The following is a 23,729-nucleotide window of genomic DNA, read 5'->3' as shown; positions in this document are numbered from 1 at the left end:
CCATCATGACCTGGCCAATTACGACGCGGTGCAACTGTCGGTTTCGTTGGAAAGCGCGGGAGTTTGCAATAAGTCACTTCCCATTTGGCGCCGTACAGCGTAGACCAAAAGCTGGCAAGTGCGTACGAGAGCGCGACATCGACTGCTACATCCTCGCGAGCAGCAACGTCCGACTTTGGGTCGTTTCATCTACCTCTCCATCTCTCTTCGTCTCATTCGCAAATCCACATCGATGGCTCCTGCCGACGTTTTGGTGGCCTCGCCCGTTAACGGCATGGTGGGGCTTGAAATGTGCTCGGCCACGCCACCCGACAACTGCAAGTCGCCGCATACGCCACGCTTGTTGCAACGTGCCGGCATCCGCGCGCTCGAGCAGATCGCGGCAGACAAGACGATCCCCGCGACGCCACAAGAAGCAGAGGCCGGATCGGAGACTATGGCAACGTCACCGACCGCTGCTAAGCGCAAACGGCAGTCGCTGTCGCCCACCACGTCCGGTAAGCTTCGCTGCGTGTTGGTTGCTATTCGAATGCAATGCTAACGTAATTAGCTGTGCTGATCACAGCAGGATCGTTAGACAGTGAAGGACCCGAGACCAGTCCGGATGAGCTGGAGGACTCGCAGCCGTCCCAGCCACTGCCTGAAGAGAGCGAGGTGAAGCCTTCCACACCGACAATCAAACGCTTCATATCGAAAAATAGAGAACGCAAGCGACGCAAAGTGGACGTGATTGAGAATGCTCTCAAGCGCTTCCATGAGGACGAGACCAAAGCCCCACGTTGCGCCGAGTTCACGACCATCTGCCACCCAAAGTACAGGTACAAGAATAGGATACGAGAGGCTGCCAAGATGCGCGTCCAGGTCGGAGTATCGCTTGCACAAGGCGCGCGTCCGTACATGGAAGATCGCTACTCGGTAGTAGAGCGTCTGCTGGAGGATGAGGAGGACGCCGACTGGTCGCCCAGCTTGTTGGCAGTATACGACGGCCACAACGGAGCGTATGCGTCCGAGTATGCGCGTCGTCGGTTTAGAGACATGCTAGGCGAGAGTGAAGACCTGATAGAGATCAGTCGTCGCGCACAGCACTCGGAATTGACCGAAGACGACGTGGAGAAAGTCCGCGAACTGTTGGTGGACGCGTTTGCGACTGTAGACGCCGAGATTCTGCAGCGCACCGTCATTTTGAACAAACGAGATGGCTCGACAGTGCTACTGGGGCTTTTAGTGGGCGGTAAGCTCTTTGTTGCGAACCTTGGCGACTCGCGAGCTGTTCTGGCCCAGGCAGACGACAGCAGTGACGAGGAAGAGGAGGAAGATGTGCCAAGTGCTGTGCGTCTCTCGGTGGATCACAAACCCGACCTCAAGGAGGAAACGGAATGTGTTCAAGACGCAGGAGGGAAGGTCATCTTCTCTGGATGCTGGCGCGTAGCACACGACCAGATTCCACTGCGCTTGGCCATCAGTCGATCGCTGGGGGATCATCCACTCAAGGTGAACCTGCCGGCATCTTGCTCAGCTCCTTTAGTGTCGGTGGTTCCGGACGTTCGTGTTCTCAATGTGGAAGCGGCTGGTGAGTATCTCGTGTTTGCCAGTGACGGCCTATGGGACCGCTTGAGCGACGATGATGCTGCCAAGATTGTGCGTGCCAAGGTGGCTGAGTTCCACTGGTCAGAGGAGCCTACGAGCTCGGAAGATGTGACTAAAGAGGCGCTGCAGTTCGCTGCGAATGCCCTCGTGGAGGCTGCACTTTTAAAGCGCAGCATGGACAACATCACAGCCATGATCATCTCGTTCTCCGAGTTGTCCGATGACGAGATTACGAACGCATAAGTGAAAAGCTGCAAGAATCTTCGCCTGTCGATGTCGACGTGTCGAGATATAATAGAGAACCTATGGATACCTTCATATTGTACGATGGTCGAGTTGTCAGACCCAATCCTCCTCTACCTGTAGCCTCGTTCCCCATAATCAGACTTGTAGAACTATAATAGTATAAACATTTATCAAACAACAGCATTTACCGTGCCTTTCAGCTCTTCCTCTTCAGTTGGCGAGCAGTCATTGACTGTGTGGTCTTCACGAATCGTACCAGCGTGATCGTCATCACCCGCTTCATCTTTACCTGCATCACCATGGGCAGGGGAGCTGAAGTCCAGTTCGTCCACAATTTCCTGAGGATCCGTCGCTGGGATGAGGAAGAGGAAGAAGATGGGAACCACCTGCGAAGAATGATAGCGAGCCACAACATGTCGTACTCGTCCTTGGCGATGCCTAACCAAGTACACACGAGAGCTCCCCAAAATTCGCTCACACTGCGAGAAAAGTTGGAAATGGACATCAATAGTGCGAACAGCGTGCCTTCAATACCCTTAGGGCAGAGCTTGGCACAGAGAACCATCACTGGCATCGTCTTGAGGCGGCTGATGACGTCTGCAATCACTGCATCGCCCAGAACAAACGCCTTGTCCGGGATACCCACGTCCAGGTTATTACGCGTGACCAATACGACGTCCAGCAGCGACACAACAGCCAAACTGAGCTGAGCGATGAAGAAGATGCGACGGAATGACATGTCCTTGAAGCACGCGTTGTACAGCATGGTACCCACCATGAGGAAAATAAACCCAAAAGCCGATACTGTCCCCAAAAACTCGGGCGTAAACTGCAACACGTCCGTCGAGAAGTAAAAGAAGACTTGTGAGTACCCAGGACTGATAGCACCGGACAGGAACACCCAGAGCGCACACATCCAAATCACGGGTGTGCCAATTGCCCCCTTTAGTTGCCGCAACTGTCTCTTAGCTGAGGTTTTCCAGTGGCGCTTGCTCACTGTTGTCTTCGCTTCATGCATGAGTGTAGAGAAGATCAGAATCGTAAGCGGTCCAATCGCCGCAAAGCAGAACACGCCACGCACTCCCAGGTTGTGTGTCGCTGGACCGGATAGGAACGACCCAAGCACGCCACCCACCGCCATGGAGATCCATGAGACTGACTGCAGATCGTTCGCGCCACATTTGGGATCTAATCTCGACATCTCGACAACTCGGGCATCGATTACCACGTCAATCACCGCCGTTGATAAGCTATTAAGCATTAGCACGAGCACAGCACCAACCGGGGTCGTAATTAGGTCGGGCACAGCCAACGTCAACGTTGCAATCGCACCCACGGTACTACACAGCATCATATACGACTTGCGGTGATATCCGAACAGTGGCAAACTGTCAGAGATGATGCCGTACAGAGGTTTGATCCCCCAGGGCACCATCATGAACGTAAGCAGCGACTGCGACTCGGCCGGCTGCAGCTGTAGGTTGTCCTTGAAGAAATAATTGACTGCTAGAGCGCTGAAGCTCGTGAAGCCCTGCACGGCGTAAACGGTACTCACGAGCAGCAGGAATGACGTGCCGAAGGTCTGACGCAGTCGTCGCAGCCAATTGCGGAGCTGCTGCAGCCTTGTAAGCCCGTCAACACCCTCGTCGCTGGCGTCACTGATGCGTTCGTCGCTGGCTTCGTCGGTTTTGGCCACAAGACGCGACGTGGCACGCTCGTGCAGATGGCTCTGCTCGTATGGGGGCGACTGCGCCTTGGTCTTGGCCTTGGCATTTACGACGGTCAAAGAGGAGACGTCGGCAGTGCTGGATGTAGACGCCGTAGACGGAGAAGACGGCGCGACGGACAGTGTCACGTAACGCTCATCGTCCTGTAAGGAGGGACCGTCCACATTTAACCGCGGCAGACGCTTGCGCGGGGACAGAACAGACTCAGCCATCGACTTGTGCCCGTTCACTTGACGACGTGTCAGGTGCTGAACTAGACGTATCGTTGTGGTAATTGAATCCAAGAACCGGCTATATCCAATTAAATTACATATCCGATACAATCAAGTTTTCTGCAACTACTAAAAAACGTTTGGTTTTCTCTACAAACGCATACATTATAAGCCATTATTGTAGAAAAGGAAACGTGCTAAAACTAAGTACAGTACTGCTTTCTGCATTTTGAATCATTTGAGGCGGGAACGGTGCGACGTCTCGGCCATGGTGCAGACGCTGGTGCTGCGTGCGACGCAGGACGACGTTATTTGGCCACGCCGCCCCTTAGTCAGCAGCAAAGGACTTCTGTCATGTGTGCAGAATCTGCCGCTGAGCTCGTACGATAAGCGTCCCACAACTTTCCGCGCCGTGGCCTTCAATGTATCTGGTGAGCTGCTGGCAGCCACGGACGAGCGCGGCCACATCTTCGTCTTCTTCGTGACCGCCAACCGCTATTCTTTGGTGCAGCACTTAGGCGTACCCACCATCAGCTGTTGCTTCAGTCCCAGGCGTAAGACGGAGCTGCTCGTGACCTGCGAGGACGAGACCGTGCGCTGCATCGACGTACAGTCGCAGACCCTCATCAGCACACTCCGAGGTCATCGACTGCCGGCTCGATGTGCGTCGTTCCAGAAATCAGGGCAATTGGCGCTCACAGCCTCGCAAGACGCGGTGATTCTGTGGGATACCAAGGACTGGTCGAGATATCGTGTGCTCAATGCCGGACCTGGAGTGGAAGAGGCAATCTTCGTGACGAAAGGAAACCTCGTGGCCGTGTGTTTCCAGGATGATACGATCATGATGTGGGAACTAGAGTCACTCGCTTTGAGATACAGATTCTCATTGCCCGAGAAGGAACAGTCGCCAGGACTCCAGAAAATCGCGGTCTCAGACGATCATCAAGTGCTGGTGGCCAGGTGGAGAAGCACCGTGAGTTTTGGGGACTTTTTGCTGCTTCTACTAATTTTTTGTGGTGTTGCATTGGATGCAGTGGCCGAGCACCGTTCATTTACGTGTGGGAGTTCGAGTCTCAGACGATTATCCGGATTATTGAGCTGCCACCTCCGATTAAACAGGTCGTCAGTGTGAGTGAAGTCGCTACGCTTAGCTTTTCTGATTCGCATTGTATTGACCTGATCTGGACGCACTACGCAGCACGCTTTCCTTCCTGGACACAACTCAATGCTCAGCATCTTAGCTGATGATGGAGGAGTCTTTTTCCTCGACGTTGCGGCAAAGAGCCCCCAGATTAAACTGGAAATCTCCAACCGAGGCCGTACTGCTACCGCGTTTGATATCGAATGCCATGCTCGCTATCTCGCAGCGTCTACCAGGTACGGGGCTTCCTTGTCATGGCCACGTTCAACTTTTCACTATCCGTTTTGTTGTATTGTAGCGATGGCTTCCTGCTCTTGTACGACATGGAAATTACTAGAGAAACGGCGGCTCGCGCTCAAGAGCGACGGAGAAAGGAGGGGTTGTTAGAGCTAGGAGACCATGCTCGCTTACGCACTCGATCTGGGTTGGAAGATGTGGCATTATTTGATGTCGATCCAGCCGCAGACTCCAACCAAGTGGAGTTAAACGCATCAGAGCAAAGCCGCCCAGTCGCTTCGAAGCTAATTGACAGTTTGTTCGGAGCGAAATACCCAAGACATGGCGGTAGGACTCCAAGGCAGACTCGAGTTGACACGACAGCAGCAGGACAACCTGGCACGCCACGCACCCGACCAGCAAGTGCCACGCGAGCGCGTGTTCGAGCAACAGGAGGCTCCTTCACTGTACCAAGTAAAGATGTAAAAGACAGCGAATGTCTAACGTTACGGGAAAGAGTTCGTACTCGGCGCACGAACCCATTAACGCGTCCTTTTGCTCAACTGTCAGCCCAAGAGATCGAGGTGAATCGCAAACGTCTCGTTGGTAGCTTGAAGGTTAGTGGCATGTTCCCGAGGAAATACCGCGTTCTCGTGTGGCGCTTCCTTCTTCGTCTGCCCAAGAATGAAGAAGCGTTCCGTTCGTTGGTGGCGAAAGGCAAACACCCGGTATTTGTCCGATTAAAGGACCATTACCCGCTGCAAGATGGCCGTCTCTTTCGACGTCTCCACCGCCTTCTTTCAGCAATTGTTTACTGGTGTCCAGCCTTCGGTGAAGTGAGCTATCTGCCTGCTGTGGTGTATCCGTTCGTCAAGATCTTTCGAGAAAATGACCTGGCAGCTTTTGAAGCGAGCATCAGCGTACTGCTCCACTGGTGCGGAGACTTCCTCATCAGTCTACCGTATCCACCGGTCTTTGCTATGCGTGCAATCGAGCACGAATTGGCTCGACGGGATTCCCAGCTGTTTGACCACTTTACGCGCTACCAAATTACGTCCGAGGCGTTCGCTTGGAGTTTGCTAAAGACTATTTTCACGGAAGTGCTCAGCGAAGACGAGTGGGTGTGTCTGTGGGACCATCTCTTTGCGTTCTCGGACACTCCCCAGCTGATCTACGTGGCTGTACTGGCCTATCTGTCCTACTTCCGGACCGCTCTCCTCGCTGCTTGCGATAGATTTTCGATCGAGCAGTTTTTCCACCAGCAGAACGCGATTGACATCCAAAAGTTTGTTCAGCTCATGATGAATCTGCGAGAGAAGCTGGATCTGAGCGAGTTTACGGCAATCGAGGACCCAGCTGCTGCAGGTAGCACCACTTCAGCCCACAGACCGTACTGGCCACTGTCAAGGGGACAGTACCCTGCGTTTGCCCACTATCCACGGTTTGTAGTGGACTTCCAGATCAGCGTAAGTAGACGGAGGGCGTTGCTTTTGATAGGTACTTCACTCACCTTTGTTACTGTAATGTCAGGAACGTAATCGGATCGCTTTGGAGGAGGCAGAGCTGGCTCGTAAGCAATCGCTTTTTGATCAGATTGAACAAGACTCGGCGAAACTTAAGGCGGAGCATGAGAAATGGATGAAGGAGAGAAAAATTGTCTTGGAGGCCGAAGAGCGTCGACGAAAAGAAGCTATAGCTGCTGAAAAGGAGAGGATACTTCACCTTAAAACGCTCGACTACCAGACTCGGAAGCGGAGACTGCAGCATCTCAGCAATATGGAGAAATCTGCCAGTGAATCACTGGAGGAAGCGTCTAAAATGTTGCAAACGGAGTATCAGCGGATGGAAAGTGCGCTGGCAATGCAGAAGGAGCGAATGGAGTTCGAGATTTCGTCTCGTAAGCAGGAAGAAGACTTGCAGCGAGTCGAAGTTGAGACGCACGACCGTGTGCGAGGGATCCACAAACAGCGCGAAATGGAAGAGCGATTGTCGCGGCTTCGTACTGAGTTTGAGACTCGATTAAAGCAGCAAGAACTTCAGTATTTGCTGAAATTTGAAAGCTGGAAGAGGGAGGATGAGGAGCAGACGAGAAACGCCAGGGCTAAGCTACGTCAACGAGAGGAGAGTGCGTTGTTATCCCAAGAAAAACGTGTCCGCCAGGAACTAGAGAACAAGCTGTTGGAGCAGCAACTTGCTAAAGACCGAGAGGTGCTGGAACTGGAAACAGCGCGTCGAGCACGTCGAAAGGAGCGGCAGGAACATGACACATTGGAGGATGAGATCAGCTTTAAGGCAGATGAAGAATTCTTCTCCCGAGGAGCCTCTCAGCAAGCGAACGCCCGTGTCCATGGGAAAGAAGACAGAGACTCTCGAACAGAGCGCTCTCACCAGGAAGACGTGGGAGTAGATGGACAACGAGACCGTGGCAATGCTCGACGCTCTCTTGATGAAAGTTCTGCCTTCGGGAGCGAGGTACCTTCTTGGCGACCACCTACTGGTGACATTGCAGACAACGCGAGTGAAGGAGATGAACCCCCTCCACGCACTCCAGACTACAGGTCTTCCCAATTCACCACTCGTTCACCTCTGCAAGGTCCACTTAGTAGTGAAAGCAGCATGAGCTTTGCCAGTGCTTCGATGCGAAGAACGATGGCGGAGATGAGCTTATTGGAGAAAGCGTTGGGCAACGTTAGCAGTAGTCACAGCGATGATGAAAATGTTGAGAGTCATGCACGAGAAGAGGATCGATCAAGGCAAAATATGGAGGAAAGTCTGGATCTAGAGACTGCAAGATACAACACCCCACAACCGTCTTATCGTCAAGTTGCTCGCGAGTCTCCGCAGGGTGAAAGCGAAGCCATTCAAACCCAAAATTTCTCGCATAAACGCGTTCATGAAGAAGAGATCCTGACACCCCCGACAGCTCGCAAACTCTTACAGCCCCAAGCTGAAGGAGTGTCCACACCACTGGCCTCGTGGAAGGTCTCACTGGAGAGCAATGAAGCAGAATTCAACTCGCCGGCTACGCTTGATCTCTTGCAAGTGCATGAGGACGGGTATTCCACGCCTCGACGTGCCCAACACTTTTATCAAGTGCAAGAGGAAGTATCTACACCCCTAGCAGCTCGAAATGACTCCGTGAAGAGCGACAATGTGTCCACGTCTGAAGGTGCTTCTCGAGAATACTCACAGACACAGGAACGTGTGTACAATCCTGTCTCTATTGCTGAGTCTGTTGCCTCTACGGCCAATCAACATGCCGAATCTGCCGCTGATCTTAATGTGAATTCCGAAAGCGACAGCGACGCAAGTATGAACGTAATGGATGCACTACAGCGGCCAATCGCTGAGCTCGAGAAGAAATTGGGGATCCGGTTCGACGACTTCAGTGACGAGGAGAAGGAGGACGAGAACCTTGATGAATCGTTCGATGTTCGGTATGAGAGCGACGAGGAGGACGAGACAATCGAGGACGACCGCACGAAGCTGTTGCAGCGAGCCAAGCGGTTGCTGGAGCTCTCGAGCTTCGATACGGACAGCGATGAAGACTTGTAGCTCTGTTTTAATTGTAACTGCTGCGAATGCAATGTGTGAAGTGGTGTCCATTAAGCAAACTGTCCTCGTTGTGAAACTAAGGCTCGACTAGCAAATCAAAAGACCCAAAAACTTCAACTGCGACTCGACGACATCAGCAAACCGCCCATTTATGGGCAAAATGGGCTCATCGCTTAAAACTTCAATGCCTTTTATCTCAAAACATGTCAGTAAAAACAGTAAGCAGATCTGAGATCGAGTTTACTAAGAGCAGTGTACAGTATGCTAAAGCCCACTACAATAACCTGTTTGCTAGAGTCCGCAAGCCCGTCCAATATTCTAGAATTCAAACAGTAGTTCTGCACTAGTAAAACGATTATTAGCATTTTTTTAAAATTATGTTACGCTTGCAACTTGACAATGAGCCAAACCTAGTACATGTATGAGCTGTAATCTGTAATGTACCAACAGTAGTCTGTGCTACGAGAATATGTGGACTTAACGCGTTTCGAGGATCGTTGATACTTAAGGTAACAAAAAAAAACACTTTACAAACATGTATGTGAAATAAAAAAAAACTGAATAACGAGGGGCAAATTGCTAGACTGTTGTTAGAGACTGTCACCACTAACCCTTCTTTTGTCTTGTAGCTACAACAGTGACACATTTTCTCCAGTAATGCCAGTAAGTCCAACGTAACGTCAAAACTTGTTGAATTTCGGTGTCGAATGATCGAGTGCAGAATCATACGCTTCAGTTATTATCTCCAGATAAGAACATAACTGAAAGGGTTAAAACACGCTGTTATCAGGCTCGAGTTGCCTTTAAAAAGGCTACTCGAGCCTGAAAATCTATCTTAAAAGCGAAACTTTGCCTCACAGACTCTACGCGTTTCACCTTCGTCGTCTGCGTGCAAGTGCAGTATCTCTACCCTACATCGGAGCCGCCAAATCGGTGTCGTTGCTCGCAAGGACGCACAGCGTCGACACGTCGAGCAGCTCGTGAGGTTGAACTGCTCATTTTTTTGTAATCCGGAGCATTTTGCCAATTTCAGACTAAAGTTGGTTCCTAAACAATTAACGGCTGCAACTTTCGTCGGAGGGAGGGGAATTTCGGAAACCGAACAACAGCAATCACAAGAGACCGCAAGGCTCCAACGCGAACTCGCGCGACCATCACTCTTGCATTCCGCACTCACAACTTCTGCCACTAAGGCTCCAGTGTCGCCATGGACAACTCGACGGAGCCGACGGAGCCGCTAGCGCCGTCGTCCACGCCGCCGATATTGCGCAAGAGCTCGAGCTTGCCCGCGTACGATCTGGCGCTTCGTGGAGACGACTCCGATGCGGCCAACAGTAGCGGTGACGACAGCGCTCGTGTTGCCTCCATCGCTGAGGAAGATGACGTTGTATCGCTCTCTTCGGCGTCAGAGCTCAGTCTGCGCGGCGGTAAGGGGGAGACAGCGTCCGCGCCCAGCGCACCAACGCCGCTAGACACTGCGAGGTCAGCATCCCCGTCTGCCGAGCGGGCGACCAATGACGCATCCGACATCACAAACGAGAGCAAGGATACCGTGCCACAGCTGCCCAAAGTAGGCAGTGCGCGCTCCGCCCCGACACTCGAGCGATCCCACACGTCTAGTGAACTCATTGGCCTTCGCTCTAGGGAAAGACAAACGAACGAGTCGGCCTATTCGAGTCCGTCCTCAGGATCCGCTCCGTCTTTCGAGATCGAGAGTGTGACGCTCCCTACGGATGGAGTCACCGAGACGGAGATTGACAAGACGACCCACACCGTCTTCTCAATTGAGGTGAGACTGCAGGGAGGACTGCAATGGCTCATTCGTAAGCGCTATTCGGACTTTAGAGAGCTACATGATCGGCTCAAGCGAACCAGCTCGCCCGTCAAGCAGTTGTACTTTCCTAAACGTCATGTGTTCCGCAATCGCCATCAAAGTGTCGTGGAGCAGCGACGTAGTGAGCTGGAAAAGTACATTAACGAGGTGTTGGACATCCGGCCGCTCATCCGAGTCCCTCTGTTTAACTTCTTGGAAGTGTACGCACACATGGAGTCGTACGAACGCAAACTGCAGCGACACAAGAAGGAATTGGAGTCCGAGAGGATGAAGAACATGCTGCCATCAGAGCTGCTGGATGATTTCTCGGCTGCCTTCAAGCGGCTTTGCTCCTCCAAATATTTATACCATGGAAGCACTTCTGGTGGACATAAGCCGGAGGCTGAGCCCTCGCGTGGGTCTGCAAGCTCGGCGCCAACTTCGTCGGGAGGACGCCCTCCGACGTCACCAGCAAAGGATGTGACGACCTCGACCAGCACTGGAGAACCTTCGAAAGGCAGTACTACGGATGAGAATGGCAACCGCCACAGTGTCATCATGCACACGGCTGGATCACAGATCTGTATTAGCCGCGCTTCCTTTCGTAGGGACATCCTCGGTGTTTTCCCGGACATGCCGTCGAGCTTCGCTATGCGCTTTATGAAAACCGTATCCGATCGTCAAGGCTCGGACATTAACATGGACGAGTTCCTACGTGCCGTGGCAGTTTTAAACTGCGGTACGATGGAGGACCAGCTCAAATTCATCTTCAATATGTGCGATCTGGATCATGCAGGAAAAGTGCAGAGTACAGGACTCAGCAACTTTCTGGTGTCACTTCATGGAAGAAACGTGCTGGATCGACCGGAATATCGTCGTCTGTTGAGTGAAGGCTTCGATCAGGGTCGAGTACGCATGAGTTGTGATGATTTTATCAAGATTGTCCCAGAACTCAAGGCATATCATACTCTAGTGGACTGGATGGCGCCTTTTGCCGATATATTGTGCGAGACCGCCAATCCACAGTTGCTGGAGTCACAGGAGGAGTTCAACCCTGTCGTACAGCAGAAGATCCTCGCTAATGAAACGCACTTTACTGCAAAGGAGGTGGCTGTCCTGCAGGACGCCTTTAACAACTATCGCGCCTCCGGAGGCGGTGATGCCGTGGATGTGGATGCACTTACCAGTGACTTCCCTTTGGAAATGTCCGAGGATCGGTTTTGTCGCGTGTTTACCAGCTTTGGCTCGCGTGCGAATGGATCTGAAATTGACGTTTTCAGCTTCGTAAGCGCGTTGTCAATTGCTTGCCGAGGCATTACAAAGGAGAAGGCCGAGTTTGCCTTCAAGCTTTTTGCAAGCGTTGAGGACGGCTCGTACATGACGCGTGAGGATATCTACAGTATGCTGCGACTGGACATTACGCAAAACCCGGAGCTGGAGAGCCAGATTACGGCTCTCATTGAGAAGAAGCACCCGTCGCTGAACGCCACGAAGAGCTCATCATCTTCGTCTCTGATTGAGAGCATGGAGCCACGAACACCGTCGGTATCGGGGTCTGAATTGGGCATTTTCGTCGATGGTATCATGAAAGGCTTTGGGAAGAGGAGAAGAGTTTGGGACGCCAGCTCGTCTTCAGCACAGACAGAGGCTCTAACTCTAACTCTCGACGAGTTCACAGCATGGGCAATCAAGCAGAAGTACGAAATGGCTACGCTGCGAATCATGCGCGAGGTGGCGTTTATCGATCTTGGTTTGGTCCCGGCGACGAAGGAGGAAGAACTATTAATCGCGACGGGGTGCTACACTCCCTACGACCCCACTACCTTGGTGGAGGATGATCGGTGGTATCTGCTTGAGCGCAAGTGGTATATTCATTGGTGCCGATACATCAAGATCCATGTGAAGGAGTCTCTGGCGCTGTCGCCTCCAGTTTCGAACCCTCCTACGAGCAATACGTCTACTTCGACTCCTAGCACGTCGAAGGTGCAGGTCAATGGCGGTAGCACCTCCAACAAGGACAACTACATGAAGAACCTCAAGGGAGAAATTATCCGTCCGAAGTGCATCAATAACTATCCTCTGCTCACGAGTGATCGTCGCGATCGAATCCTCAAGACATCGGATGAAATTAAGCTTGGTCGTCACTACATCATCATAGGCGAGCAGTTGTGGATGGCGCTCAAGCTGTGGTACGGTGGCTGGTCCACGAGATCCAGCGTCAAGTTGTCATTGCTGGTGGCGGGGAGTCTCATGCTGGACATCTAGGGAAGTCTGGGACGAAGAAAAAACTTTTAAAGAAGAAGTCTAAGAGCAAGGGAACCGACACGGATATGGAAGAGGAAGACGATGATGACGACGTGGAAGACGATGCATCGTCTGTTCCGTCTGAAGAGGAAAACCGCCGCAAGCAGGAACTTGCTCTTCCCCGCCGCATGCGATCGGGTGGCTCTGTTGGACTCGCGAATCTCGGCAACACTTGCTACATGAACTCTGCCTTGCAATGTCTTACAAACACGAAGCTGCTGGCTGAGTACTTTCTCTCCGGAATGTATTTGGAGGACATCAACCGCACCAGCACACTGGGACTGCAAGGTAAGCTAGCAGAAGTCTACGGCAAGCTCGCTGAGGACATGTGGTGTGTGAAGCAGAAGTCCATTTCTCCGCGAAACTTTAAGAAATCCATCGGCAAGTTCAACGAAGTATTCCGTGGCAACGACCAGCAAGACGCTCAGGAACTTCTTGCGTTTCTGCTGAGTGGATTAAGTGAGGATCTAAACCGGATTCAGGACAAGCCTTACATTGAGCAGCCGGACAGCGACGGTCGCTACGATGCTGATCTGGCTGACGAGTGGTGGCGCAACCATCTAAGACGTGAAGTATCGATCATTGTCGCGTTGTTCACGGGGCAGTACAAGTCGCTGCTGACATGCAGTGTATGCGGCTTTAAGTCGGCACGCTTCGAGCCCTTCACCTTCCTCCAGGTACCGCTACCGGAACCCAAGCATAACACGGTGACGGTGCAGCTAATGCTGGCTAATGGAGTCACTCCAATGAAAGTGTCTGTCCGATTAAGTATCTCCGCGACGATCTTTGATCTGAAGCACGAGCTGATGAAAATGTGCCGCGAAGAGTTCGATCTGGCTGACGTTACTGAGAGCGACATCAAGTTGTGCGAGTTTAGCGGATCGATGATCTTGAGCTTCAAAGCGGACAACCGCCGGGTGGGCCAGATCCGCAGTATTGACCGACTCATTGCGTTCCAACTGGAACCTTTAGACCCAGAAACGATTCAAGCCACTCGACATCGTCGCCCCTCGTACGTCCAGACTGTTGGATCGGGTAGTCTACGACCAGATGAGACTGATCATTCTGCGTTCTACGAGAAGCTGACTAAGGGTGTGCTAGTTGATGTGCGCATGCGAACGCAAACACACGAGTACATCCCGGCGGTTGTCTTGGAAGCGCCTACAGCTCATGCTGACTATGAAGACCAACCTGTTGTTCTAGTACGTCTCCGTCGCACAGAGGATGAGATCAAGGTGCCACTGAATCGTCTCCGACCACGTCAAGCACGACTGCTGTACATTCCGCTGCTTTCGCGTAAACTCAGCTACTCGGCTGTGTACTTTAAGAACCCGTTCAGGCCTGTGCCTTTCGGTTCGCCAAACCTTGTGCGACTCTGTCCAGAGCTTACGAGTGGCTTGCAGCTGTATCAGTTGGTGTGGGAACGCGTAAAGCAATATGTGGGCCCGGATGCAAAACCTCCAACCGAGTGGGACGAGGACGAGACGCGGAATGCCGACCGCCTGGTTGCTAATCATATTGACAGCGTGTTTGCGGGTCTCGACGATGCGTCAGTGGTGTTTAGCTCCAAGTGCGGCTTCTTGCTGCGTCGCGTGGAGAACAAGGGACTGACCGATTCGAGATCATCGTGGCTGACGCGTAGTTTCGGATTAACAGTCCCGTGCACATCGGAGCCTTTGGACATTCTGGAAGAAGAAGCTATTGCGATTGACTGGGACCTCAGTGTGTTCCAAGACCGCGAGACGATGGACACGATGAAGCACGTTGAAAACCACGAAAGCGTCGCACGTAACGAGGCTATCGACAAAGGCCCTGTGCCGTTGAAACACTGCTTGGATGCATTCACAAGTGAGGAGAAGATCAGCGAGGGCTACTGCTCCAGCTGCAGGAAACACCAGGAAATGACGAAGAAGCTCGAGATTTGGCGTCTACCGCCTGTGATGGTGGTGCACTTGAAGCGTTTCCAGTACACACAGACGTATCGACGGAAGCTCGCGTCACTCGTGGAGTTTCCTATTCATGACCTGGATCTCCAGTGCTGCGTGGCTCCACATTTTGAAATACCGGAGAAATATCCAATGAAGAGATTCAAGAGTACTTCAAGTGGACTGTCAGCCCCTGCTCGTAAGCTGATGAAGCTCAGATCTCGTGGCGGAAGTACCGCTAGTAACGGGTCTTCTGCTCCTACGTCTCACGATGCAACTGAAGATGTTGCTGCTAGTTCAGCTACGGACAAGCACGATGAGCAAGTGGCTGAGTCGGAGGAAGACGCTCCAGGAGAGAAACCTGAAGACAGTGAACTGTCAGCAGAAGCTGAAGATGCGACTGCTGACGGAGAGTCGTCATCACCCGATGCAAAGGCTGACAGCACTGCTACGACGGACACCGAGGCCACTTCTACTACCACGACCGATAGTCATCGTGCATTCGCGGCCCAAGCGCAGCAGAGGTGGGCAACCGCGTATTTCGTGCGTTAGTGGAATTCGCTTCTTGTGATGCGGTTGTCGGGGTATGCGCGACCATGTAGTTTGTGAAGAGTGTAGGTTAGCGACCTAGTGGTCTAGTGGTATGATTCTCGCTTTGGGTGCGATAGCTCGCGGTTTGGATCACCGGCTGGGCCCGTCTTTTGATCGAATGGTATTACTACGACGACGAACGTGTCCGTGTGGTAGAAGACCAGCAAGTCGTTAGCCCGTCTGCCTACTTACTCTTCTACCTCCGTTCAGACATGGAAGGCGTGCTGGTGAAGGACTTGTTCCCGAAGAACATGAAGCCAGGCAAGATCACGGACGAGGACATCGAACGTTTTGTCGAGGAAGGAGACGAGCGCCGCTGCAACATCATGTAAAGCCCCCACTGCTGCGCTCTAATACTCTAATTCGCGTTCTGTGCATTTTGTTCCTGCAGACAAGTGACCAAAAAGCAACAAGATAGTTCTCAAATATTATAGACTCGTATTGCTCATATCTGTTTCAGTCGCAGGGGGCATAAGCGCCCACGATCTCCTTGAGTTGTAACCTTTTCACGAACTGGACAATTTGCTCAGGTTCAGAACAGCGGAAGCGAGCACGTAGCTTGAGACTGAGACTATCGAAGACGAACTCGCCCATGAACATGAGGTCTGAATCCTCATCGTCTTCAAAGTCTTCAGCGTAAAACAAGACTGTTCGTTGCTGGGAGACACCAAGACCGTCAGAGACGACAATAAATTCGTGCTCGTGTAGGTGTCGACCGAGGATGGCCATTTCGGGGATCCGGGAGACTCGGCAGTTAAAGCCACCGCCATCAGCCAAGTCCTTCCAGTGATTATCGAACGATGCAGGAGTGAAGCGAGCGCTGTCAGGAGTGAGACGAGCGCTGTCGAGTCTGACAGATTCTCTAGTCGATGCTGGCAGCCGGGCTGACATCGGTGGTGTGGTTGACTGTTTCGGAGCTTCCCAAACTGCTTCATTGGTGATTGAGTGCACCAAGTAAGCCCTCTTTGATGCCTCATGCCAGTGACGAACCCACACTCCCGTTCCAGAACTGTTGGCACTGTCAACGATATCCCGAGCAGTGGCAATGTCACGAGCACTACGTGCTGTTTGATTACCTGCGACAGCGTCCGCGTCTACAATGGGCAACTGAGGTTCACGTGGACTTGCTCGCAGGTCTTCCAGTCGCCGTTGTCGATGACGTAATCTCCGTTCTCGTCTTTCGGCTGGCGCCCTGTCGGCATCTCCACTGGATGAAGACGAGTGAAACGAGTGATCGCCATTAGAGTCGCTATCTGACTCGCTGTCATCGTCACTGCTGTCGCTATCATCGCTGTCATCTTCATCGCTGTCATCCCACCGAAGTTGAGGCGGGAAAAGGGGATCCGTCCCGGGTATTCCTTGATGATGAAGTGTATACAATGCTGAGCCACAACGTCCGGCCACCAAGATAAGCAGTGGCGTCCACACGTCCAGTACGAGTTGAACCAGCGCTATGCAAGCTAACATCGCGGGGACGCCTCGTCCGCCTACTACTTGTCCGCTACGTAGAGCTGCGTAGAAGACAAGCAAGAGATAGCCGCCTGCTATCCCGTCAACAGCCTTTGCACGCTGAACACGATGTAGCCATGCTCGGTTGTAGGCTAGAACGGGTTCCTGAGGTAGACGAATCTGCACACCGTCCACTTGTCGTACTCGGGTGTTGGAGTCACGCGAGCGCAAACCGTAAAGCTCGAGACAAGCGTCATAGTTGATCCGATGGGAGACTGTTAAGTATGTTAACAACGTCGTAGCTGACTTAAGTAGCAGCATGATATAGAGCGGGATGCCAACAGGGTGAACTCGAAACTGCGTGCGTCCGGAATACCACACAGTCCCAATAAGTCCAAGGCCAAGCAGGAGGATACCACAGATAAGGTGTATCCACGCGAGTACTAACACACGATGCAGCACTTCAAGACTCAGCTGTGCACGTTTCGGCAGTGTGCGTCTGGGGAAGAAGAACTTGAGTTTATCCCACAGACGGAAGCTGGGTGGTAGAATTGCCGGTGCTTTACGAGCCTCTTCGCTGTCTTCATCAAGAAATGGCTCCGTATCGACGAGCTCCAAGTAGTTGCAGAAGATGAGGCTGATCTTGGCGAGGGAACAAAACGCGATTCCTACATCGGTGAAGCTCTTGGAGCTTTCCACAAAGTATCCATTGAACGCTCCTTCTTGTGGACGCATGAGCCACACGAAGTCAAGAGCAGTGGCCAAGGCCAGTCCGGTAATGTACATGCGGTGATGTTCACGTTGTAAGCCGTCGTCTTCTGCTGCTGGTAGCAAGATGAGAGCGATGGCAATCGGAACGTTGTAACGCGGAGCTGGGGTGCCTGACTCAGACAGCATCCCCGCCAACAGCATCAAGAACGCTATACCCTGCTGCAACGAAAGATGACCTAATGCTCGTCTTGCACTGCGCACTGCGCCGACTGCTGCTTTACCATCGCCACAATAGAAATGGACTTTACCACGCAACGAACCAGGTGCCATGACCCGTGTGCTGACCTTGTGCTTAGGTTCAACGGGTGGAGCACGAGAGTTACCAGTCTGAAGATACTTCTTCGCTGGCCCAGACACGGGGATATTTTCCTCAGGTGGCGCAGTTGGGAGTGCAGCTTCACCAATGTCTGTCAAGTCTGGCACGATGACATTTCTCGGTGTGGAAGAACTTGATCGCCCCGATGACTTGGAGACAACGCCACGATCCTCTGACTGTCGTCGAAACTGGAAAATAGTCGTAGACGACGGCATATTGCGCCGTTGCAGCTCAGCAGCGGCATCTTCTGCTGACTGTTGCATCCTGGCGACGCAGCGTCTAGCAACTTGCTACAGTAGTAGCAAGTTGTACTAGGAATGTAGAAACGTCTTGTGTCGTTTCGTGGAAAGTACTCTAATAATAGTACCAATTCGATGTGCCCCACAAAAACCACATCTGCCAAAAACGGCCATTTGAAATTGTTCCCGCGAAAGGCTTCACGCCGCTTTCTGTGTCGTCTTCCACACGCGACCTCCAATGGTAAAAGCACATTAATTATCTTTGCGTTTGTCTTGTCTGTAGCTGCATAGCTGCAGTCTGCTCCAAATCTCTCTACAAGGTTTGCAATTATAAAAATGTCGGACTAACTCTGCTGTCCATTGGCTAATTCTGTAGCTGGCACGAGAGAATCTGCTGCCGCAAGTAGCTCAGCGCGTGGCTCGCGAGCTGCGAAAGCTTGTTGTGCAGCCTTTAGAAGGTATCCGGTATCTTCCGCAGGAAGAGGAGCAACTTTGTGAGATTCACGCCGAGATTCGTGGACCGGAGGACACGCCCTACCAAGGAGGCTACTTTACAGTCAAGCTCACTCTCACTGAGAGTTTCCCGGAGCAACCCCCGCGTGGTGTCTTCCTAACCAAGATCTTCCACCCCAATGTATCGCAGCCAGCAGGCGATATTTGCGTCAATACGTTGAAAAAGGATTGGAAGGCGTCGCTCGGTCTGGCTCATGTGCTGCAGGTGATTCGCTGTCTATTGATCGTCCCGTTTCCAGAGTCCTCACTGAATGACGAAGCGGGGAAGCTGTTCCTGGACAGTTATGACGAGTACGCGCGTCGTGCCAAGCTGTGGACGAACATTCACGCACCCAAACGATCGGCTGTGTGTGAGGAAGCAGGTGAAACGAGTGGAGAGGAGGACAAGAGGAACTGTAGCAACAGCCAGCACAAACGACCTGCTGAGGATGTTACGAGGTCGGATGGGAATGATGCGGCACTGTCGACACCAATCAAGAAGATGAAAATTAGCAGCGATGTTGGAAGTTCTCTCAAGAAGAAGAAGGCCAACAAGAAAAAAGCCATCAAGCGTCTGTAGAGCAGTCGACATGATGCAAATCACGCTGATGTTTATTTCATCTTGTCAGCGACACACTTTTGCTAGTTTGCTCATACGCTACTTCCACGATTAGAGGAGCAATTGCTGAGACCATTTAAACCTAATCTAAGCTGTCTAACGCAGCATTTACCTCGGTAACTTTTGACATTGTCTCGTGTTCAGGGTGATCCTTCAGTTTGTGCTTGGAAGCTCTCATCACGACCACGAGTTGGACGCAAAGTAAAAAGGCGATAAGGTCAACGGCCAGTTTGTTGCTACAGTCTGTTTGTGTCTCCAAAAAAAAAAGAATTTTAACTCGGTCAAAAAAAAAACTGTGAACCAGGCGCAGAATTGCGCACTTTTGCTATAAGGTGGAAATATTTTTCGTACCAATTCTGCCCCCCATTTTGGAGTATCGAGGGTTTGGTACTTTTCGATTTGCGAAACACACCGAAGCATCGTTCGTGGCACAATGTCGTACATTGATATCTCCATATCGATATTTCTGATAATGCACATACTGCTTCAACACGGGACCAGTTCCCTGCTCTCTCCTATAAAACTCGATTACGCGGAGCTTTGTCGGCTCTCCTTTCGCAACGTTGTGCCCGATGTCGCGACAGGGCCGTCTCTCATACTGAAAATAATTTTGTGATGCAAGCGGCGGACATCGCTGGCTCATCAACTGAGCTTCACAGTCTGTCACCCTAATTACACGAGCTACGCCACCGCCTATCGCTAGCATCAACTCCACTGGCACCGCTATTTCTACCAGCAGTAATATGTGGTTTAGAAGAGCACACAAATACTGTCAGATATGGATTCCTTACACAAACCACAACAAATCGCCGAGTTAGGTCGGCACTTGTATGACCCTCGCAGAGGGTGGCCCCGTCGCGGCTCGGCCCAGCCGTGACAGACGAGTGGCTCACTTCCACTGAGCTCCGACTAACCAAGTCAGAGCACTTTCGAGGCTCCGCCGAGTTTGACTCGGCCGAGCTCGCTCATAAACCCTGTGCCCTCCACTAAAGGAGGGACGACGGCGTGCGAGAGCTTTTACAGGTCACCGAGCGCAGAGGCTGCTTAGCTAGAAGTGCCACGGTACCCAAGCTATCCGACGTAACGGCCCGCTGAGTTCGCGGGGCTTTCTTTCGCGCGTAGCGAGACTTTTGTCCTACCCGGACCGACCTAATCTCTTGGAGCAACCAGTCAATACCCGACAACCTATGCCTCTCGAGTATCAACGGCAGCCATAATCCAGCCCTATGCAGGGACTTACCGGAAGAGTGTACACGTGTCTTGGACTAGAAGAATTCTGCTCTGTTATCTTTTGGGAGCCTTTTCGGCTTCCCTATATAATCCTATGCTTCCTTTACAAATATCTAGTGAAATGTAGTCGAATCGGATCTCTACCGACCCTTCCGCTGGGTTCAGGCGACCGCTGAGCGCAGCGACCATCCGGATAGCATCATCCTGACAGATTGCTGAGTACTCACCGTGATCCTTTGTTCTTAAGCTATGGGTTACGAGACCGAGTCGATTCTTGGTCTAAAGTAGGTTGACGTACGGCCGAATCTGGAAATCCCTACACCACAACTGCCCCGGTTATGATACGAGCCGAGCTGATGAGCGTCTTAATCCTTCATTTGGTTCTGCCACCGCTGGTCCATACTCGGCTAATGACGTCTCGCGGTCCTCCACCACCTTCGTCGGTACGCTCGATGGATCTGCTGTTGCTCACCTGACAGCTCCTCACGCTCCTCGTCTGTTTCTCCAGCACAACACACGGCGCCACTCTTCTCCACCGACTCCTCGTCGAGGTGAAGGCGCGTCCGCTGAGTCGATTCCTCGACCCGTTGGTACTCGTGGGGTCAGCGACCGGCATGATGCTGGGCTAGTCGACCTAGCAACTTTCCATGGGTCTGACGCGGAGTCGGCGGAGTTTTCTCGCACGCGCCTTCCTGGTCCACCGATCTTGCCGGGCGGCACCACTTCGGGCGCCAACAATCTGTCGAGATCAACTGTCCCAGTAAGGCTTATCTCCCTCGCGATACTGTAACCCACGAGCGACGGGAAGAATTGACCTTCTTGGCGGGGCTCATGGCTTACGGGCTCACTCGCCCCATAAAACATTCTGATCCTGCACAACGGCAAGCTGTCCTGCACGCTTCTACAGCTGAGGAGCTGCTGGAAATCTTGCGTGGTCACTACGCTGCTCTTAGTTACTCCCACAGGTCATCGCTGCCACGCAGTCAGTTATTCACCTTACCTCACTGCGAAAAGCCGTAGCTTTGAGTGAGGCAAAACTCGCTCGGGCTGTCGAAGCTGAGCAAAGCAAGATTGCGGTGCGCTGCGTCAGGCTCGGCTCCACCATCAGCAAGTCTTGGATCGAGGCGCTGAGATCGCAACTCTCCTCCAGACCATCACCAAGAAGGACGCAGCGTATGCAACCCTTCAGGGCATTGCTGCCAAACATTTCGAGCAGCTGCAGAAGTCGGTGCACCTGTACAGCTCGACTGGAAATTAACCCTTGCGGCACGCTCAGTTGGTGATCGATGGTCAGCGGTCAGTGATCTTGCGACAGAAGCGGATCATCCGCCGAAACGGTACTCTTCCGATGCATGACCCCCACATGGCTGCTGCTGGCGCCGGGTTGGATGTTCCGTCCGACCTTCGACTGAACGCCCGGTTGTGTCGCATCTTGGAGTCTCGCTTTATTGAAGTTCTCGGCGTCCCTGCTGGCGAGTCCCGACAACTAGAGCTGACGATCCATCCTCGGTACTTACAAGTTCTGCTGCTGGACCAACTATTGATTTCATTGTTCAACCATGGAGCTCCGCATCTTCAGAGGTTCCGGCTTCTTATTTGACACCGTCGGTGGACTCGGCTGCGACGCTTGCGAGCTCAGTGACGGCTGCGAGCTAGCCCACGCCGACTCTCGCTCAGCTTCGTCGTGCTTCGTTGGCCGACTTGACGTCTACGCAACAGCTTTGGCGTTATGCAAATCCGAAGTCTCCCACTGTTGCTGGTCCTCGCCACCGCTCACTGGCGCCGCCTCCGCCTCAGCCGTACGCTTGCCCACTTCCAGGGGCGGAGGGACACGACGCCGTCAGTGCGCTCTTGCGCTCTAGTTCGCCTCTGGTGACCGTGTCTGACAGAGAGAGAGACCCGCTCTGGTAAGTCTCGACGCCGAACTCGGTGGAAGAAGGTTCATCACCTTCAGTTGGTTTCTCCTACACAGCAGCCGTCTCAACTCGCTAGGAAGGCGAAAATGAAGTCGAGTACGAGGTTGACATCTCTGTACCTGCCGACGACACAGCTCCTGCATCTAGTTCGTCGACCCTGGTGGGGCCTACGTCTTAGGGTCATATGTTGACGTCGTCAGTCCTGGTTACTCAACCATCGTCAGTGGCTTCTTTCAAAGTCACGGCTTCACTACCGTTGAGTTCTGGTATACCCTCTTCCGGACCCCCACAATGCGGTGATCCGAGCGCCGAGTCCGACCTCGAGTGGATTGGCTGCTCGACCTGCACGGCTGCGAGGGTTTGAATCGAAGTCTTCTAACTCAGCTGAGTTGCCCCAGTCGAGCGCACCTCCAAGCGTCGTGTCAACAGAAACTTTGCGCGCCCGGTTGTCGTCTAGTTCTCGATCACCTCACGTCTCAGCTGAGGTCGCTCCGTCTCGAGGTATTTGTTCTTACCACACCGACTGACCTTGTGACTTCGGCTGTGAGTGTTCCCAGACCGTCTCTCCCTGCAAGCTCGGCCGCGCTGACGTCTCCTTCTGGGCGTCCTTTTCGGAGATCTGCTGCGACTGCCCGCACGGTGACCACCCAGATGCGCGAGGACCTAGACGCTTCTGATGACGAGGCCTTCCTGGTGATGGTTCTACACCGGCCGCCGGCTCGTCGATTCTTGCAGCTGGGGCGCTCTCGGATCCCATTTCTCTGTCGGAGAACTCAGCGGGTAGCCTTTCAAGTTCTGACTTGGCGAAAAAGGATGTACATCCTTATGGTAAGACGAGAAGCCTCCATTCGGAATTCTTCGGCTCCGACGATGAGACGAGTGATGAATCTTCGCCGCCGCGTCATCGCCACACTTCGCAGCATTCATCGATTGGTTCTGGTGACGGAGTGGTGCCTTCCGTCCCAGCTTCGGCTTCGGGGAAACATCGGAGCCGCAAGCTACGTGCCTCGTCGAGTCCTGCCGGTCGACAGACGAAGAAATCTAAGAAAATCACAAGAAGCACAAGAAGTACCACAAGAAGCACCGACACCACAAGCATCGACAATCAGTGCCAACACCCGACGTGGCTCCTACTCAATTTCAGTTGGATGCTTCTTCGCGGAGTGTGGCTCTTGTAGCGCCTGCTCTGTCTCGGCCGGGTCGCGTACTCCACAGCTAACCCCAGCTACTCCACGCGCTCTCACTCTCCCATTGGCGACGTTGCGGATTCGGGCTTCGCAAGCAGTTTCCAAGGATTCGCGTTTGATTCTTCACATTTCTCAATATCGTGAAGTGCCGTTTATGCATTTCGTCCCCACCCGTTGTTGGAACGTATTACTA

General features: G+C 52.7%; 6 protein-coding genes across 6 annotated transcripts; 4 read left to right on the top strand and 2 right to left on the bottom strand.

Annotated features, from left to right (window-relative positions):
- Positions 1 to 232: 232 nt before the first annotated feature.
- On the top strand, positions 233 to 1,830 carry PITG_06835 (protein phosphatase 2C, putative; the record flags this gene model as incomplete). The annotated part of the gene is made up of 2 exons (XM_002904773.1): positions 233 to 497; positions 566 to 1,830. The coding sequence occupies 2 exons, from the start codon at positions 233 to 235 to the stop codon at positions 1,828 to 1,830; spliced, it is 1,530 nt and encodes a 509-aa protein (XP_002904819.1).
- A 199-nt stretch (positions 1,831 to 2,029) lies between these two features.
- PITG_06834 (folate-Biopterin Transporter (FBT) family) lies at positions 2,030 to 3,772 on the bottom strand (the record flags this gene model as incomplete). Its single annotated transcript, XM_002904772.1, has 1 exon — positions 2,030 to 3,772. One exon carries the CDS (start codon positions 3,770 to 3,772, stop codon positions 2,030 to 2,032), a length of 1,743 nt encoding a protein of 580 aa, XP_002904818.1.
- Positions 3,773 to 4,040: 268 nt separating this feature from the next.
- On the top strand, positions 4,041 to 7,327 carry PITG_06833 (uncharacterized protein; the record flags this gene model as incomplete). The annotated part of the gene is made up of 9 exons (XM_002904771.1): positions 4,041 to 4,732; positions 4,807 to 4,900; positions 4,971 to 5,149; positions 5,212 to 5,337; positions 5,416 to 5,477; positions 5,550 to 6,462; positions 6,517 to 6,595; positions 6,660 to 7,254; positions 7,305 to 7,327. The coding sequence occupies 9 exons, from the start codon at positions 4,041 to 4,043 to the stop codon at positions 7,325 to 7,327; spliced, it is 2,763 nt and encodes a 920-aa protein (XP_002904817.1).
- A 2,564-nt stretch (positions 7,328 to 9,891) lies between these two features.
- PITG_06832 (ubiquitin-specific protease, putative) lies at positions 9,892 to 15,649 on the top strand (the record flags this gene model as incomplete). The annotated part of the gene is made up of 6 exons (XM_002904770.1): positions 9,892 to 10,127; positions 10,227 to 12,691; positions 12,763 to 14,967; positions 15,079 to 15,096; positions 15,139 to 15,269; positions 15,395 to 15,649. 6 exons carry the CDS (start codon positions 9,892 to 9,894, stop codon positions 15,647 to 15,649), a joined length of 5,310 nt encoding a protein of 1,769 aa, XP_002904816.1.
- Positions 15,650 to 15,773: 124 nt separating this feature from the next.
- PITG_06831 (uncharacterized protein) lies at positions 15,774 to 18,116 on the bottom strand (the record flags this gene model as incomplete). Its single annotated transcript, XM_002904769.1, has 1 exon — positions 15,774 to 18,116. One exon carries the CDS (start codon positions 18,114 to 18,116, stop codon positions 15,774 to 15,776), a length of 2,343 nt encoding a protein of 780 aa, XP_002904815.1.
- A 214-nt stretch (positions 18,117 to 18,330) lies between these two features.
- Positions 18,331 to 19,164, top strand: PITG_06830 (ubiquitin-conjugating enzyme E2, putative; the record flags this gene model as incomplete). The annotated part of the gene is made up of 2 exons (XM_002904768.1): positions 18,331 to 18,333; positions 18,469 to 19,164. The coding sequence occupies 2 exons, from the start codon at positions 18,331 to 18,333 to the stop codon at positions 19,162 to 19,164; spliced, it is 699 nt and encodes a 232-aa protein (XP_002904814.1).
- Positions 19,165 to 23,729: the final 4,565 nt, after the last annotated feature.

This window comes from Phytophthora infestans, genomic scaffold (genome assembly GCF_000142945.1).
Source record: "Phytophthora infestans T30-4 supercont1.10 genomic scaffold, whole genome shotgun sequence".
Taxonomy (NCBI): Eukaryota; Oomycota; class Peronosporomycetes; order Peronosporales; family Peronosporaceae; genus Phytophthora; species Phytophthora infestans.
The sequence above is the reverse complement of the archived record's forward strand: the minus strand, read 5'-3'. Positions and strand labels throughout refer to the sequence as shown.